This window comes from Xyrauchen texanus, chromosome 38 (genome assembly GCF_025860055.1).
Source record: "Xyrauchen texanus isolate HMW12.3.18 chromosome 38, RBS_HiC_50CHRs, whole genome shotgun sequence".
Taxonomy (NCBI): Eukaryota; Metazoa; Chordata; class Actinopteri; order Cypriniformes; family Catostomidae; genus Xyrauchen; species Xyrauchen texanus.
The window spans coordinates 33,531,843-33,550,885 of NC_068313.1; the positions used below are offsets into that span (position 1 = coordinate 33,531,843).

The window sequence follows — 19,043 nt, forward strand, 5'->3', positions numbered from 1 at the left end:
TTGTGTAAAAATAATAATAAATAATAATAAAAATAATCGTAAAAACAAAACCAAAATATATATTTAATTATGTAGTGAATTAGTTTGATTATTTTAGAGAATGACATTTCCAAGTGAGGTAAATTATGTATTTGTAAAGTTACGCACCAAGCTATAACAAAATGACAATGACGAGCGTCGCTATACATGCAGCACTCGTACAGGGACAGCGACTCTTAAGAAGCACTTAAAATTTTTGCAAAGTGTAGTTTGGGGAAGTGCACATGAAAAAGGAAAGAATGTTTTTTGAATGTACTTTGGATGCAGAAAATCTTTCAAGAGCAATTATCGGGATCATTATCAGGAAGCTCGGCCCTGGACAGTGTACGTAGCCAAAAGGTGGCTGTTATTTGGGAGAAAGTGTACCTCCACAAAGGCTGGTACATGGGTAATTGGCAGTTTCTGAATTACAGGAAAAATGGATAGAGAATACAAAATGGAAGATAGAAGAGTCACATGTAAATATAGTATGTCTGTTTGGTGGTATACAAAAGCATCACAGTGACTGTTAAAGTGCTTGTCACCCTCAGTGTACTTACAACATCAGGGCGATTTCTTCTGTTTCCCAACCCTCAACACAGACACTCTCTCTCTCTCTCTCTCTCTCTCTCTCTCTCTCTCTCTCTCTCTCTCTCTCTCTCTCTCACTCTCTCGTTGATAAATTGCCTTGTCATTGAGTGGACTTTGGCTTAGTGTGGCTATAAGTCTTTTACCAACTCTATCGATTTAGTGTTGTATGTTTACTCCACACACAGAGAGAAAACATCACCTTAAGGCGCTCTGCTCTCCAGGGAACCCATCGACAAATTGTGTTTGTGTGTGCAATAACTGTTGTAACATACAGATTTTTAGTAACATTTAGTAATACATTTTTCTGCTTATATTTATATATGTTTCTAAACCATAATATGATATGTGTTAGACACAAAAGGTTATTGCATGAGGAAATCTGGATTTAGAGGAGAAAGCTGAACCCTGTTCAGTTGAACACACAGAGAGAATATCAGTTAGTACTGCTGTCCACCACTAATACACACCAACATTCACACCAACTGCAGCAGAAAATCAATGCTGCTCAGAGACACAGAGAGAAGCAGAGATGAAGACAGGAGGTTTCTAAGCAATGGAATATGAGATGAGGGTTTAAAAGTAAATTTAAAGAGAAAGAAATCAATTTATTCATTATAAGATCCAAGCAGAATGACCCATGTGCACAGGTAGAACATTATTGAATCCTAGATGAAAGAAAGAAAGATGATAAAACAAAAATTGGTTGAAGAAAGTAGTAATAGACAAACCTCACTTTCTTTGTCATTGTCTTCCTCTCTCTGTGTGAATCTCACTAAACTGTATTTTATTATATACACACACACACATATATATATATATATATACACCGATATATCCTACAACGTTAAAACCACCTGCCTTATATTGTGTAGGTCCCCCTCGTGCTGCCAAAACTACATTCTGACATGCTATTCTTCTCACCACAATTGTACAGAGTGGTTATCTGAGTTACCGTAGACTTTGTCTCTTTGAACCAGTCTGGCCATTCTCTGTTGACCTCTCTCATCAACAAGGCATTTCCGTCCACATTTCCGTTTTTTGTTTTTGGCACCATTCTAGAGACTGTTGTTTGGAAAAATCCCAGGAGATCAGCAGTTACAGAAATACTCAAACTGCCCGTCTGGCACCAAAAATCATGCCACGGTCCAAATCACTGAGATCAATTTTTTTCCCCATTCTGATGGTTGATGTGAACATTAACTGAAGCTCCTGACCTGTATCTGCATGATTTCATGCACTGCACAGCTGCCACCTGATTGGCTGATTAGATAATCACATGGATGATTGTTTGTGCCAGACGGGCTGGTTTGAGTATGTCTAAACGTGGCAAGTCTTCAATTTACCCTCATATAGATCTCTTTAATCCCTTAGGTAAGGAATAAAGTTAAAGATATTTTTACACTTTGTGCTTGATTTGAGTTTGATCGAGTCCACCAGTTAGCATAGAAATGGCTAAGCAAGCTACCTAGTTAGGCATCCTCTAGCATATTGTATAATATGGTATACAGCTTAAAAGCAAGCCAAACCAGAAAATGCAGTCTTCACACATTAGTAATGCTTCACTAGTAAGCTGCAGTCTTTCCGGGACTATTAATCACATTTCATCACACATTGGACAACCCATGAGGGCACTGAATCACAAAAACAATCACCCCCTCACACCTCACTCCAAACCTATGATCGCGATCATCTTCTCAGCATTCGTAACTCCGCTCCAGACATATGCTCTTGGAACCCAAGAGGACAGAAGCCTTTGGAATCTCCATCTCCTTCACACTTAACAGTGAACATCTGTTGCATACCGGACTGTATATTTCACAGAAAGGAAAGTCATAGGAAACGGGGCAAGAGAGGTGGTGTTTTGGTGAGACTGAGAAGATCAACCAGAGTCCCCGCCAGATATTCGAGACCTTAGCAGCAGTGTGCATTGGTCTGGGTTTTTACCAGGTCATCTCTATTCACTGCGGTCACTCGAACCAAGGTTCACATTCCTCCATCATGTTTTACCGGAGCAACTGGAATGAACAGATTTAATGTCTCGATGCAGGTTATCGAGACCGCAATTCTGCAGAGATGGAGTAAATCCCAGCCTCAATACAGAGTCTGCAAATGAATACTTCCTGATTTCAATCTACAGTTAAGAATTTGAAGATGGCCTTAATAAATGTCAGGTCCATCTCAAATAATGATTTTCTATTAAATGAATTATTTCTTCCCGGGAGCTGGACTTTATGTTTGTGATGGAGACTTGGCTCAATACCGGTGAACTGGACCCTTTATCTGAAGCCACTCCATGTGACTTAAACTTTCGGAGATCTCCATGGACAGTGGGTCGGGGTGGAGGGTTCGACACAATATTCAGAAATTGATTTAAAAGCTGTTTACAGTTTACCAGTCATTTGTGCACTCACATATAGACCCCCGAATCATAACAAACTTTTTACCTGCTGTCTTTTCATTTTAGCCTATTTTAACATCCATGTTTGCTGTCCTAGTAAGCCTATGGTTAGTGAGTTTTTACATCTTATTGATTAACTTAATCTTACTCTGTCTGTTTTAAGTTCTACTCACAAGAAAGGAAATACTTTGGATCTGGTCTTACCATTCGGTGTCCCAGTTTATATTGTGGACACAGAGGATGTTTGTCTCTCTGATCATAAGCCAGTTATCTTTTATGTAACTCTCTCTAATTCATTGACTAACCATAAGACATCAGGCCGTCATGTCTGTGCTATAAATTCCTCAACAGTCAGCCAGGTTTCTGATGCATATAAATCTTCCCCTCTATCTTGTACCATAGAGTCTCTACCTTCTGGTCTGGGCTTAAATGAATTGGTATCAATGCTCAATTCTACATGTAGTGTTATCATGGACAACTGTGCTTCTTTTCAAATGTTAGCACCTAAAACCAGACTCCAGCCTTGGGTCAATAATGATACTTTCCAGAAACGTGGTGGAAAGCAAAGAAAGACAAGCTTCAGGTGTCATATGACATGCTAAAAGACTGCTTGATTAAATACCAGTAGTCTGTTAAAGCTGCTAAGGCACAATGTTTCTCGGATCTTATTAAAAATAATTCCAATTGTCCCAAAGCCATATTTAGTACCATAAATACAGTGCTAAATCCTGTCATAAGTACATTTCCAGATATTACTCCGGTGGATATTTTCACAGTTTTTCACAGGTAAAATGGATGCTCTTAGAGCTAGCATCTCACCCCCTGACCTTGACCACGACCATATTAGTCCACCCTCATCAGCAGCCCACTTAAGTAAGTTTGAACTGGTTTTACTTTCTTACTTAGTGGATATAGTCCTACACATGAAGCTTGCCCAATGTTCCCTAGATATTGCTGCCCCTCACCTCCTTATTCAGGTTCTGGATGCTGTCATTTTAAGTCTACTGTCAATAGTTAACTGAAGTTTAGTAAATGGTACCGTGCTATCCCATTTTAAACATGCTGTGGTGCAACCTCTTCTTAAAAAGCCCAATCTTGATCCAACAGTATTAAATAATTATTGTCCAATTTCAAAACTGCCCTTTTTATCAAAAATCCTAGAGAAGGTTGTTTATCATCAGCTCTCTACGTTTTAAAATGGAAATGTATTTTTGATCAATTTCAATATTGTTTTTAGAGCATAACACAGCACAGAGTCTGCCCTCCTCAAAGTGTCTAATGACCTGTTGCTGGCGGTTGATTCGGGCTATTGTGCGATTCTAGTCCTTCTTGATCTTAGTGCCGCTTTCGACATCATAGATCATGGAATTCTGCTGTAGCGTTGGGACTGTAGGCAGGGATTCAAGGCACTTGAATGGTGTTCCTCCTGTCTTAAAGGGAGATCTATCTCTGTCAAATTGGGAAAATTGTCAAATCCTCCTCCTCTGCATCCATTAACTGTGGGGTTCCTCAAGGCTCTATTCTGGGCCCAGTTTTATTTTCTTTATATATGCTTCCTGTGGCCCATATTTGTCAATAACACAACATAGCCTACCACTGTTATGCTGATGATACTCAGCTTTATCTTCCTATAAAGCCATGGGATAATTCTTCTTTACATTCACTTTTGCACTGTTTTAATTATATTAAAAAGTGGATGGCAAGGATCTTTCTCCAGCTTAACGAGTCAATTAAATTCTATCGGGAAGACACGCAGGCTTGAGTGAAGTTTAAGATGCCATTTATTTGATAAATGTAAAATAGAAAGTAATGTCTCTCTCTTTGGTGTAGGCCGCGTCCGGCGGTCCGAGGGAGTTGTACCCGGAACCGTCATGTCCTGCCGGAGATAGGAGGCAGGGGCGAGTAGCATACCCCCGTGCGGGACAGGGCTCAACTGGTGGTGGTGGGGTGGTGGAGGTTGCCGAGTTAGCACACTGAAACAGCAATGTGATAGATTGTGAGCAGACTTATAAAGCAATGGCTTACATGCGATTGGCTAGGAATTACCCAGCTAATGATGTAATGATGTACAGCTGCTAGTGTTCCCGCTAGAACTACGCTACGCTTCCATTTCTGTGGTAAGAGGTGGCTTCTTCCAATTAAAGGCCATTTTAAGGAATGCTAGTATATCACCTGTGTTGGCTTCTCTCCACTGGCTCCCAGTTAAATACAGAATTCAGTTTAAGAATTTATTATTTGTTTTTAAGGGTCTTAATGGCTTGGCACCTCCTTACATTGCGAAACTCCTTCACCAATTTACTACTTCTAGACCTCTAAGGTCATCACAGCGTCTTCTTTTAATTATTCCTAGGTTTCTTTTAAAATTGAAAGGAAATCGTGCCCTCTTTTGCAGCCTTTGGAATAGTTTGCCACTCAATATCAGATCCTGTACCACAGTTGATGATCTTAAAACTCATTTGAAAACTCAACTCTTTGAGTTTGCTTTTGACTGTGTCTAGTGTGTGTAACAACACTTGTTTGTGTTGCTTTTACTGCTGATGTTTTTTGAATGTGCATGATTTATTTAAGTTTCCTTTTTGTAAAGCACTTTGGTCAACATGTGTTGTTTTTAAATGTGCTATAGAAATAAATGTGATTGATATCTCTTCAGAAGACTTGAAATATAGCACACAAGATGCATTTGCCACTTTTCTTGTATTTTTATGGTGCTTTTTTTGGAGCTTGACAGCCCCATTTCCATTTATTAACTTAATAAAATCATACCGTTGGGAACGACATAAGGGTTCATAAACAGCGGAGTTTCTATCCATATATTTTTATGCACATTTTGGTATATCGCTATATGGAAACACCAAGATGCTAATAAAATCTCCAGAATGCACATAAATATACACTTGATGCAAAAACATATTTTTTTTATACTTTGCCTCAACCAGCCATGTTGAAACATAAATCACTCAGGAAATGCCATCAGCATTATCTCGTAGCATCTGAACTGTTGCTCTGGTTATTCTGACACAATACATCTATTACCTCCCAGAATTTACTGATACGGTTTCACTCCAAGGAATGAGGCATCTGCCACTGAACACTATCAAACATGAAGTTCGTCAGAGTGTTTTGACTGCATGCATAAAGTATTGCATTTAATAAAAGAACTACATTGGCTTTAACTTCTATTTTAACCATTTTTATTTTATACATTTCCTAAGAAGTGCCAGATTTTGTTCTCTTAAACACATGGAATGGAAATGCTGCTTTATTCTCAAATTGTTTTGCCGTTTTCTGATTTTGTGTCAAAATGTAATTTGCAACTTGAATGGAAACTTTCAGTTTTGAGTGAACTTTTCCTTAAGTACTCTCTTTAATGTAATGAAAAAGTAATCTCATTCTCATTACTGTAAGGCACGAAGTATTTATATATCATAGTATTCATTTGTTGTATTGCTTTACATTTATGCAGATTTTAATCATTGTTGTCCAGAGAGGATAATGGTTATCACTGCATTTCAGTAATGAGAATCTAATGACAGTCTTTTTTGAGAAAAAGGACAATTGCAAGCCAATTCAAAATGGTTTGCATTGGTGGATTTAATTGTCTTAAAAATAATGGACTGATTTTGGCATGAAATATGACCAGGACATCTTCTTGTGAGATTCAACCCTCTATACTGTATACTGCTTTCAATGTCTTTGATATCACTCAAAACGGGGGACCTGTGGAGAGAAAAGAATTGTGGGAAAGACAAAAGTGGGACAGAGAGGTCAAGGGAGCTTCAATTTGATGATAGAGTGAGAAGAAGTGAGAGGAGATGGATGGATGGTGTGATTTCAGGTGTAGGAGGAAAAGATGTGAAAATCAAAAGTGTTTGATGGGTTCTCACAACTCTGTTTCTCTAGTTTTTGTCGTGTCTTTGTTTTTTCTGTCAGTGTGATGGTGTAGCAATCAGTTCCACTAGACTTTATGACCCGCTCCATCTGCCAGACACACAAACACACACGCTGTGTGTAACAAAGCGAGCAGAAGCCGTCTGGTATTGTGTTTTTAAGTGGCAGTGGCACAAATAGGCCAAACAGAGACAACAGAGATATTTCCTTCACACACAGTGATTGCAAAACACCCCCCCCCCTCTTTATTGAATTCACACAAACTTTCATGAGGTCAAAGAGGCCATCCAGAGACATTCAAGTTAACGTGTTTTCTATGTAATATCTGAAATTTGTACCGTTTTTAAGACAAGACAAGAACTATGATTACGTTAGCTAAAATTTTAGGTTAAGAATTTGAACAAACACCAAACCTTTAAGTATTGAACGCAACTACAGTTGTATGTATCGCAGCAGTTTCCTGGTGAAATGAAAACTAGTGTTGCTACAATAACAGTAACTTTTATTCACTTTTACACAAATCATGAATAGAACGGCTGATTATCAGTTCATAAACGCATACTTTTTGCTCTGTTCCTCACACAATGCAACCTCATGACATCAAAACACTTACTATGGTGAATGACTTGTATAGCGATGCATTTGAACGTTTGCGTTACATAACCAACTACACGCACAAGCTTGCTCAAGTGCGATTAAATTGTGCGGTAGCTCAACTGATGGAGCATTGCATTTGCGATGCACCGGGGTACGAGTTGACACTTGAGCCAAAGATATCATAAAAGCGCCACAAAATGACGTGTCTGCTTCAGCAATTGCGTTTATCATGTGACATTTGCTTTTTCTGACACTGTCGGTTAAGTGTAGATTTAAGGTTTAGGGTAGGGGGGTCAGTTTTGTTGATTTAAAACCCAATACTGCATTAACCTTAAAAACCTCATCTCTTTTGTAGAACATTTTACTGTAATATGTGATATGTGTAATAAGCCACTTAATATCATTTAGCAAAAAACTGTGCTTGCTACTGTCGTATAATTTTCACGAGATTAGCCTGATTAAGGCCGTGTCTCGTTTGGAAGGATGCTTCCTCCGGAGGTTGCATTTGTCGGCCGCAATACATCATCGAGGATGCATCCTTCCAAATGAGACACGGCCTAAACTTCAGCGTGTACAGTAACTCGTCGTAAACCGTTTGTGCTACAGACATGAACGATACATGTTGCTTGTTGGCTAAATACATTTTCTAAATGATCAGACATGAGATTTTCACCTGATGAACGGCAAAATAGACGAAATATCACTTTGACTTACATTAAATGAGGAACATAATCTTCAGCAAACCAGAATTGTAGACTTGGGGCCATCATTTTGACTAGAAATGACCTAGCAACCTCCCAGAAGACCTTAGCATCCACATAGCAAAAACCAAAAGCATGAAAAGCAATGGAAACCACTCACAACTCAATTGCACAATGGTGGCAAGTTTTGCACCGACAAGCAATTACAATCAAATTTCCTTCATAAAAATGTAAAAATACATAACATATTTCTATCTGTAATGAGACTCTGCCTCACACTTTTCTGTTTCATAGTTATCTGCAATGGTTTTCTGTCAGTTTTGGCCCTACTAAATCTTTCATGGCATCTGTAGTCACTTCTCACTAATCATGTCATCACTCTCTCCTGGACAATCTCAACCAATTCCACCCATATCTCATCCTTTCTTTTCTCCCCCACTTACTACCTCTTTCTTGTGATTTTGGTTCTGATGGTGTAGATGGGATTGGTGAAGAAGAACTGTATTTTGAAGCATATAAAGGGCGGGTTCACCCAAAAATGAAAATGTGGTCATCATTTACTCGCCCTGAACTAACCCAAATGCTCAGACAACTACAAAACAAATAAAAAGTAATGTAGGATGGACTTTAGGATGAAAATAAAAGTGAGGAATGAGAAAAGTCAGGTATTCTTGAGGAGATGTAGGAGTGCCGTTAATGTCAGAACTGAAAACTGCGTGATGATCAACGTTTTACAGTAGTTCCATCTAATTAAAATTGAACTATTTCATACCATTTTTGTTTGTACTGTACATTGAATGTGTTTTATTAGAGTATCACATTGTTACCTTAGCAACATGCTAATGGAAATCCCTACTGAGATGAACTTTGTGTGTTCTCTATTGCAGCTTCACATGAGGAGCACTATTTGTGTGGAGCACATCGAGTTTCATAAATCAAGTCTGTTTTTGTTCACCAAGTTTATTCTACTATAGTAAAACTCTCTCTCTCTCTCTGTCTTTCTCTCAGATCTGTGATAAGGAGTGGCATTATTACGTCATCAGCATTGAGTTTCCAGTAGTGACTCTTTATGTTGATGGCGTGACCTATGACCCTTACCTGGTGACAGATGATTGGCCCATCAACTCCCCTCAGATCGACTTGCAGCTCACCGTAGGAGCCTGCTGGCAAGGTTGGAGAAAATTTAATGTGGGTGTTGGCAAGTTTGTGGGTGTGGTCAGCATAGGTGTGATTTTGTAAATCCCTGAATATTCTAAACATGCTCCATATGTGATTGTGGGTGTGGTCAGTGTGGCTGTGGCTTTTTAAATTAGATGATTTTCCAAAACATGCTCCAAATGTCATTGTGGCCGTGGTTAGTGTAGGTGTGGCTTTTTAAATTCTATGTATTTCCTAAACATGCTCCATATGTGATTGTGGGTGTGGTCAGTGTGGGTGTGGCTTTTTAAATTCTATGTATTTCCTAAACATGCTCCATATGTGATTGTGGGTGTGGTCAGTGTGGGTGTGGCTTTTTAAATTCTATGTATTTCCTAAACATGCTCCATATGTGATTGTGGGTGTGGTCAGTGTGGGTGTGGCATTTAAATTCTATGCATTTCCAAAACATGCTTCATATATGGTTGTGGGTGTGGTCAGTGTGGGTGTGGCTTTTTAAATTCTATGAATTTCCAAAACATGCTCCATATGTGATTGTGGGTGTGGTCAGTGTGGGTGTGGCTTTTTAAATTCTATGTATTTACTAAACATTCTCCATATATGGTTGTGGGTGTGGTCAGTGTGGGTGTGGCTTTTAAATTCTATGTATTTCCTAAACATGCTCCATATGTGATTGTGGGTGTGGTCAGTGTGGGTGTGGCTTTTTAAATTCTATGTATTTACTAAACATTCTCCATATATGGTTGTGGGTGTGGTCAGTGTGGGTGTGGCTTTTAAATTCTATGTATTTCCTAAACATGCTCCATATGTGATTGTGGGTGTGGTCAGTGTGGGTGTGGCTTTTTAAATTCTATGTATTTCCTAAACATACTCCATATATGGTTGTGGGTGTGGTCAGTGTGGGTGTGGCTTTTTAAATTCTATGTATTTCCTAAATATGCTTCATGTATGGTTGTGGGTGTGGTCAGTGTAGTTGTGGGTTTTTTAATTCTCTGAATTTATAAAACATGCTCCTAATATCATTATGGGTGTTGTCAGTGTAGGTGTGGCATTTTAGTTCCATGAATTTTTAAAACATGTTCCAAATGTCATTGTGGGCATGGCCAGCAGGCATGAGGCTGTAGTAATTCCCAATTTCTTCAGAACATGCAGTACACATCTGAACGTGGGTCAGAGCCATGGTGCAGTGGTAGTGCACATGATCTTGACATGTTAGAAGTGTTTACTTAGGTTGCCCTCTCTATTTGACAGTTCTGTCAGATATAGTAGAAAGAGGCCTCATTTGTTGTTGGCTGCTTCCTACAATGTAGGTGATTTCAGGTTAACTATCCTTGTTGGGACATTTGGTCCCTGCAGTGTTGGCAAAACCTGACCGATACACACACACACACACACACACACACACACACACACACACACACACACACACACACACACACACACACTCTCTCATCAGGCACATCAGTATGCTATAGCCTGAGGCACATGTCCTCTCACAGATGCATGATGATACACACACACACTTCTCATAAAGATTTCATTACACACGTAACCCTCACGCAACAGAAACTCATCTCACAGAGAGCAGATAGATGCAGATAATTGCTCGTTATCTCTGTATTCATCTTTGAATATAGATTACAATAGTTTAATAGTGTGATTGTTTTGTTTCAGTCCAGGCTCACTGTTCAGAGGGAGTTTTGAGGGTGTCTAGTCGACTGAAGTTGGAATTCATGTGTGTGTGTGTGTGTGTGTGTGTGTGTGTGTGTGTGTGTGTGTATTGCATTCTGGTGTGTCTATGCAGGGACAGATTACCGACCGGGCCAATGGGGCCAGTGCCCAGGGGCCCTTGACTGCCCGGGGGTGCCCTGGGCTTTAAGGCTGCCCGATATAGTTTGGTGATCCCCCCTGCTTGAAAACCCTTTTGGGCATGAACAACGAACCCTACCCCACATATACTGTATATACTGCATATATATATATATATATATATATATATATATAGTCGCTAAAATCATGTTTTTGTACGGTCCCTATATAAATAAATAAAATCTATAGTTATTCCTAATTGTATATAAAAAAGAATCAAAATGTCGGGCAACTCATCATGCTTGTTTATTTTTGTGTGTGCAGGTGGCGAAGTCTCTAAAGCAAAGTTCTCTCAGTATTTTCGAGGCAGTTTGTCTGGACTGACAGTTCGACCGGGAAAGATTGAAAGCCAGAATATCATCTCATGTCTACAGGCCTGTAAAGAGGGGCTGGACATCACCTCACTGAAAGGCCTCGGACAGAGGATAAAGGTAACACACAACAAACTCTGAGACTTCTGACTCTACATTCTGATTGGATGAGCCACGTTCAAAGCCGTTGTAAAATATTCATATACGCACACACACACCTGTAGCCCCACTTACCATATTAATTTGATATTTTAGGCTTATAAACAATATTAACTGGAGGAAGACTATCATAAATAGTGGTGGTGGTGTAGTGGGCTAAAGCACATAACTGTTAATCAGAAGGTCACTGGTTCGATCCCCACATCCACCACCATTGTGTCCTTGAGTAAGGCACTTAACTCCAGGTTGCTCCGGGGGGATTGTCTCTGTAATAAGTGCACTGTAAGTCGCTTTGGATAAAAGCGTCTGCCAAATGCATAAATTTAAATGTAAATGTAAATAAATAAAATTAGTGAAAAGAGTGTAAAGCCCCACTAATTTGTAGAGAGAGAGAGAGAGAGAGAAAGGATGAAAGGCTGGGAGATAAGACTTATGGGGAGATACTTCCGTATGCATATTTTCCATTTCTCTGTTCTTTATATTCACAAAGATCTAGGGAAGATTTGGGGATCAAATGAAAAGACAGGTGTTCCCTCACTCAGGTGCTGTGATCTCTCTCAGCTCCGTTTGGTCTTTATAAGCTCTTTCCACAAACTTGTACTCTTTTGCAGTATAATATCTCCCATTTGTTTTCTCTCCGCTTTAGTTTCACTTCAATCCCGCTCAGTCTCTTGTGGTGATGGAGGGTGAGGATTTGGAGCAGGTGAATGCTGCTCTGAGGAAAGTTTCTTACATGAACTCTCGCCAGATTCCCACCGCTGGAGCGCGTCACCTCCGGGTCTCAACAGCAGTGCAGTACGATCTATTATTTATATGCATGAGACAAACTCTCTTTGCTTGAATACTAACATTTTAGATCTAAAATATAACATTATTAATGATCAAACAGTTGTGTTGTGGTTGAGATCCCGAGGCATCACAACTTGTGGCGCTGAAGTTTGTTCTGCAGTTTTGGCTCAGAGCTTGAGAGGATCCCAAATCTCTAGCTAGTGGGATGAAAGGTGGTAACGATTCTAGGGTCCCAAAGGTCCAGGGGGCCCCACAACACATTCTAAACTGTATTTTGTAATAGGAAAGGGACCCAGATTACCTTGCTACAGTCTTGCTGTTAAACACAATAGACAAAAACGAAACAAAAATTATTATGTTATTTTTGTATTTATAGGGACTATTGAAGTAACAGTCCACCCAAAATTGAAAACCTTGTCATTCAGTCACCTTCATGTTGTTTGCATGACATTCTTTCTTCCATTAAATACAAAAGGAGATGTTAGGCAGAATGTCAAAGCTGCTCTTTTATTTCTTTACATTGAAAGTGGATTGCGATTTAGGCTATACTGACAACCTCCAAAAGTCACCATTAATGTATTACATGTGCCTTGTGTGCTATTTTCCAAATTTCCTGAAGCCATCCAATAGTTCTGTATGAGGAACAGACCAAACTTTAAGGCGTTATTTGCTGACAATCATACCCTCTGCCATAGCCCACAAATCTCATTACTTTCAATTACTTTCATGGTGTTTTTTTGCTCTTTTTGGAGCTGATAGTATAAATCGCCATCCTCTTTCAGTAAAGAAAAGCTTGTACATTCTGCCCAATATTTCATTTCATGTTTTATGGAAGAAAGAAAGTAATACAGGGTTGAAAGAACATTAAGGAATTGTCACTTTTGTGGGTGAACTATTCCTTTAACACAGTATCTGTAATTATGAGATCAACATGAATCTGATCAATGACTTTCTTTCTTTCTTCTTGATTACTTGCTCTGCTATTCCATCCTTAGGGAGGTTTATGTGTAGACAGTAATGAAAGAGGATGACAGAATGAGATTTGGTTTTGGAGCACAAACATACCCACTGGGACCAGGTGAATATTCATAACAGAGCATGAATATGCATGAGCCGTAGATGAATATGGCCCGCCCCCTCTGAGGCTCGATGTGATGCAGTGGGTGGAGCTTTTTCTCAAAGAGCAATAGGGAATTTGCATCGCGCACACACACACACACACACACGCAGATATACAAACACGAAGACAGGAACTGCATATGCAAAGATTTTTCAAAACGACACTATTATGAGTAAGAAAGCTTATTTAACTTGTGTATACTTTCTAGTTTTAATCTACTGAACGCACCATTGAATGAACAGCTGTTGTATAAATGTGGACAAACCTCTTCAGGCCTGGACGTATCTAAACTTTCAGTTTGTTATCACAGATGACTGTTTCCTCCATTCATTTCCTGTGTGTTGATGAATGCGAGTGTTCGTTTGCGTCCGGATTAAGGAAAGCGTCTTTAATTAGAGATCTTGTATTTGTGCTTCATTTTCGGGTAATGCACTTCCTGTCATTCATGGTGGCAAAATCCACCATGAATTCTTGTAAACACAGTTTGTGTTTTGGGTTTAAGCTTAATAAGTCCAATTACTGCAATATTTAAGAAAGCTGACGCATTATTAATTCACTCCAGGCGTGTTTTCCTTGTTTCCTCTTTTTGTGTTTAATTATCAGTGTCTGCAGTCTGTGTAATTAATTGGAAACTATCCCAAGTCATCTGTTTACACACTACAAATCACTGTCTAATCTTATAATTATTATTTTGGTAGAAGTGGAGATGTCTTCCTGTCTGAATGCATGTGTCAAAATTAATTACGAAACATTTACAAGACATAAATATTTCTTACCTGCCATGGAACCACGTCTGACCTTTTATTGTTTTTTTGTTATTGTTTAAAAATAATCGTTTTGTGCATTTGGCAGTGGAGTTTTTAGCTGTCACAAATGAGAAGAAGACACATTGTAATTGTATTCATCATGTTTGTTTTTGTGGCTTAAAGGTATATTCCGTGTTCAGTTTAAGCTCAATCGACAGCATTTGCAGCATAATGTTAATTACCACAAAAAACATGTTTGACTCATTCCTCCTTTTCTTAAAACAAAAAAAAACATAATCAAGAGGTTAGTGAGGCTAACTCTTTTGGAGAGTTTAAATGCTGAAATGTGAAGGTTTTAATTTGATTAAAGCACTTACATTAACTCTGTTAAAGCTTGTGTATTATTTGAGCAGTACGGTTGTTTAAATTGTCATATTTACATTGATTTTAGGGTTTGATGACATCATCATTTACAACAAAATTGTCAAATTGTCTATAAAGTTACACAGAAAAGCTTAGAAAGTGTTCAAGTTAACACACATATTGATTATGTCTTGTGGCTATACTTTTGAATCAGTGAGTATTTTAACATTCAAATATTGGCCCCATTCACTTCCATTATTAGTGCCTAACTTTAACCAAGCTTTTTGCTTTTTATAAAGAAAGGGAGTGGCAAGTCTAAATGAATTTTTTTGTGGTAATGAACATTATGACACACATTCTGTCAACTTAGCTTAACATGTATTGAACCCGGAATATTGCTTTAGTGTAAGGAATATTCCACAAATGTGTGAAAACTTGGAGTTATGTAAGCAAGCATTACCTATTTAAATGTGCTATATGTACGATTGACAACAAGCGTTTGAAATGGGTACTACAGTCCAAATTCAAAATATTGGCGAGTTGTCTGTCCCGCCCCAGCCTCGAAGCTCATGCGGGTTGCCCGAATGTTGACGTGAAAATTAGCCAACTCAGCATCCGTTTTAAAGGATTTCTGGGCTTTAAGCTGTCTCCATCTTCCAAAGGCATCGCCAATAGTTATCCATGTTTCACTACGTATTCATTACATATAGCACCTTTAAATGTCATTGATTTGAATAACCCATGTCACTTGCGTCAGATAAAAAAGTGTGGATCAGTCTAAATCTTTTGTGATTTAATCCATGCATTATGCTTAATTAACTAATAAAATGAGCATCCAAGTTTTTCAACATTGGTAAAGGTTTTTTCTCTCACCAAAGCTCATTTTAAAGCAGAAAACTGAAATGTAGTGGTATCATTGTGCATGTGTGATCTGTGCAGGTGTTTCGGAGAGGACAAGTGCATTTCTGTTCCTGATATTGAGGCAGTTGTCATGGTAATGCAGCCCAGTAAACCACACATCACAATCACTGGGGTGGAGCACCTTACTGTCCCCGCCTCCGACCTTGCCCAAGGCCTATCACTGTTCAGGGACTTGCATATCATCAGTACTGTTACAAAGGGTGATGAACCTACATATAACACAGGTACAAACGAGAATTATGTTGATATCCACTTTACTTCTCTAAATGGAAATTCTGTCATCATTGACTCTGTGTGTTGCAATCAGATACAAGATATGAGAGAAAAAAATGGCGTATGGTATAAGTGACATTCAACCTGGCGTAACACGTTTCAACATGTTGTATTTGAATATATGCGAATGAGATTTGTGAGCTAAGGTGAAAGGTCAGATTTCAGTAAATACAGAAACAAAGCTATCCTATGACTTCAAAAGACTTAAAACAAAATTTATGGTGCTTTTGTCATTTTTGGCGCTCCACAATGCCTCCAAAAGTGCTGCGTAAACACTCGGTAAAACATCTTCTTCTGTGTTCAATGGAAGAAAAAAAAATATTAGAAAGGTTTGGAATGACATTAGGGTGAGAAAATAATAACAGAAATAAAAACTATTCCTTTAACAAAACTTTCTCCATGCAACCCTGAAACAGAAAGTCCCCAAACACTGAGACACATTATTCACTGACAAACTGCACACTGCTTTTTTGTTTTTTTTTACTGTTTTTGGAGGCAAACAACAGAACAACAATGAATGCAAACAAACATGTTAATAAATCACAAAAGACAGATGCTCGCTGCCCCTTCCACACTCTGAACACAGCACATCAGTCTTTTATGAGGGTGTTTAGCTCAAAAACACCCCTCCATGTATCTTTTTGTGCATTTAATGCCTTGTTTATGTTTACTTTCAATGGGACCTATCTTTGAACACATTTCAATTAAAAAAAGTTTGATTATGACTATGTAGACATACTGTACATACATTTAAATTAACCTACAAAGTTGTTTTAATCAGTGTCTGTAATTGGCATTAATACATAAAGAGATGTTGCCCACATATACATTTTAACACCTATTTATTATATGACAACTTGGGATGTTAGCCATAGAACATTTACATATAGCTGTCTTAAGGGTACAGCAAAACAGCCTGTTTAATTTAAAAGGTCAGAGAGGTGCTAGAAAATGGCCATGTAGCTGTTTAAGCGTTTTACTTGCAGATGTTTTACTGCAAGAACCCTTGAAGAGAGAAAGATTCTGCTTTTTGTTATTATTCAGGACGGTAGGTAGAAATATAACCCACTTGTTTTATCTGTGCATGTGCTTACAGATCATAGGTCAGGTGTATTGATGGAAATCACTCATAATCTGGACTATTGTGACATCATGGTGTTGGGGGAGGAGTTAAGAGTGGGGCTAGAGAGTCTAGAACTGCATCGCAGCGCCTTGTTGGGCAGACAACTAGAATACGCTAACTCTACCACCGGCATGTCCATATATGGTAAAAAACGTACTTTGTCTTTCCATGTACAATTTCCTCATTTCTCATCTTTATGTAATATATTTATTATATGTGTGAGGTTTTGTGTGTTGCAGGTGTAGACTCCATTTCTCACTACACAGATGTGATCAGAGAGGTGCGTTATCAAAGCCGTCAAGCTGTCGACTCTGTCCGATCCTTCAGATTGGTTTGTTCCGAACTCAATGGACGTTATACCAGCAATCAGTACACACTACAGGTGAGAACAGAACATAATGTAACGTATGTGCTTTTCGGAGAGAGGGAGAGAGGGAATAGGATCTTGACATGATCCTTAAAGAAATATTCTGGGTTCATTATGAGTTAAGCTCAATCGACAGCATTTGTGACATAATGTCGATTTCCACAAACATTATTTTCGACTCATCCCTTTTTCTTTAAATTAAAAGCAAAAATGGAGGTCACAGTGAGGCACTTACAATGGAAGTGAATGGGGCCAATTTTTGGACAGTTTAAAGTCAAAAATTCCAAGCGTATTAATTTATAAAAGCATTTACATTAATTCTTCACTGTATTATTTGAGCTGTAAGTTGTTTAAATTGTCATTTTACAGTCATTTTAGGGTTTTAGACATTGTTGACATCACATCGTCATGACAACAATGTTGTAAAATTGGCCCTAACTTTATACAGGAAAGGTTAGTAAGTGATTTTATCACACTAAAATCATGTTTACATGGATATTGTTTACATCTTGTGGCTATACTTTTGAAAAAGTGAGTATTTTAACGTTTATGGATTGACCACATTGAGTTCTATTGTAAGTGCCTTAATGAAACCCAGATGTTTGCTTTTTTTAAAGAAAAGGTGAAGCAAGTGTAACACGAGCCAGCTGATAGATAGCTGTGCAGTGTGTAAACCTCACTGTCCTGACCTCAAGAGGTGCACTAGCAAATGCCACTAGAGGCTGTAGCCTTTAGCCTCCTTGTTAGTGCACCTGCCTCCCACGCCGGAGATGCCAGTTCGAGTCCTGTTCGAAGCGGGGCAACCAGGGTCGGTTACAATATACAATATTTTGCCACAAATGCTGTCCATTGAGCTTAACTTGTATCGTATATACAGAAAACTCCTTTCATTAAATCATACTCTGCGTTATAGTGACATATGACCTTAAGAGACCTCTCTATGACCCCGTCGCCTTCTAGGTCAACATTCTGCACAGAGTGGAAGCCACTGAACATGTCAATCATGTGATGGCCCCGCCCAAATACATGCAAATGATTCATCCTATGGTAGTGGAATCTAACACCCACAGTTTAGGTGAGTGACAATCTTGTTTCTTCAACTTCGAGGAATTTCATGTCCAAGGGGTTGATTTTATATTATAATTAACATATTTAAAAAAAAAATACATTATTTTATTTGTAAAAATGCTAATTATTACATGTTTATAAATCTAAACTTTTCCAGTATTTATTGTGTGAATGTTATTTTATTATATATTTGTGGCATGGGGGCGTGGCCATGAGTCTGTCTGCGGGAGAGGGAAAGCGGTAAGGCCGGAAGGGCACCAGCTCTCTTGCCACTCTCTCTCCCACTCTGACACTGGCTGTGTCTCGTTTCGAAGGCTGCATGCTAGGTAGGACGCGTTCTTTGAAGGCTGCAGTATACCGAGTGTACTCCTTTAAACAAGCCTTGTTTAAACGAGATGCCCTTTGTATTACAAACGGACACGGAACGTAACATGGTTGCAATGACATTAATATATTAATATAATAATACATATTATATACTCTCCACCCATCTACTGAGGTACTTCAACTTGGGAATTAACTTTCCTTGCATTTGAACATTGCAAATTGGCATAATTGTTTTAGACATTTCCATTGAAGCAAA

At 38.6% G+C, this 19,043-nt stretch overlaps 1 protein-coding gene across 1 annotated transcript in view; it reads left to right on the forward strand.

Annotated features, from left to right (window-relative positions):
- The window catches only part of LOC127631960 (calsyntenin-2-like), a 69,022-nt gene that overhangs the window by 44,611 nt on the left and 5,368 nt on the right, over nt 1–19,043 (forward strand). Inside the window, exons 9-15 of the mRNA XM_052110387.1 lie at nt 9,202–9,364; nt 11,485–11,651; nt 12,337–12,485; nt 15,648–15,853; nt 16,999–17,169; nt 17,265–17,407; nt 18,353–18,467. Of these exons, the coding sequence (XP_051966347.1) occupies nt 9,202–9,364; nt 11,485–11,651; nt 12,337–12,485; nt 15,648–15,853; nt 16,999–17,169; nt 17,265–17,407; nt 18,353–18,467 (1,114 nt within the window). The remainder of the gene's footprint in view (nt 1–9,201; nt 9,365–11,484; nt 11,652–12,336; nt 12,486–15,647; nt 15,854–16,998; nt 17,170–17,264; nt 17,408–18,352; nt 18,468–19,043) is intronic.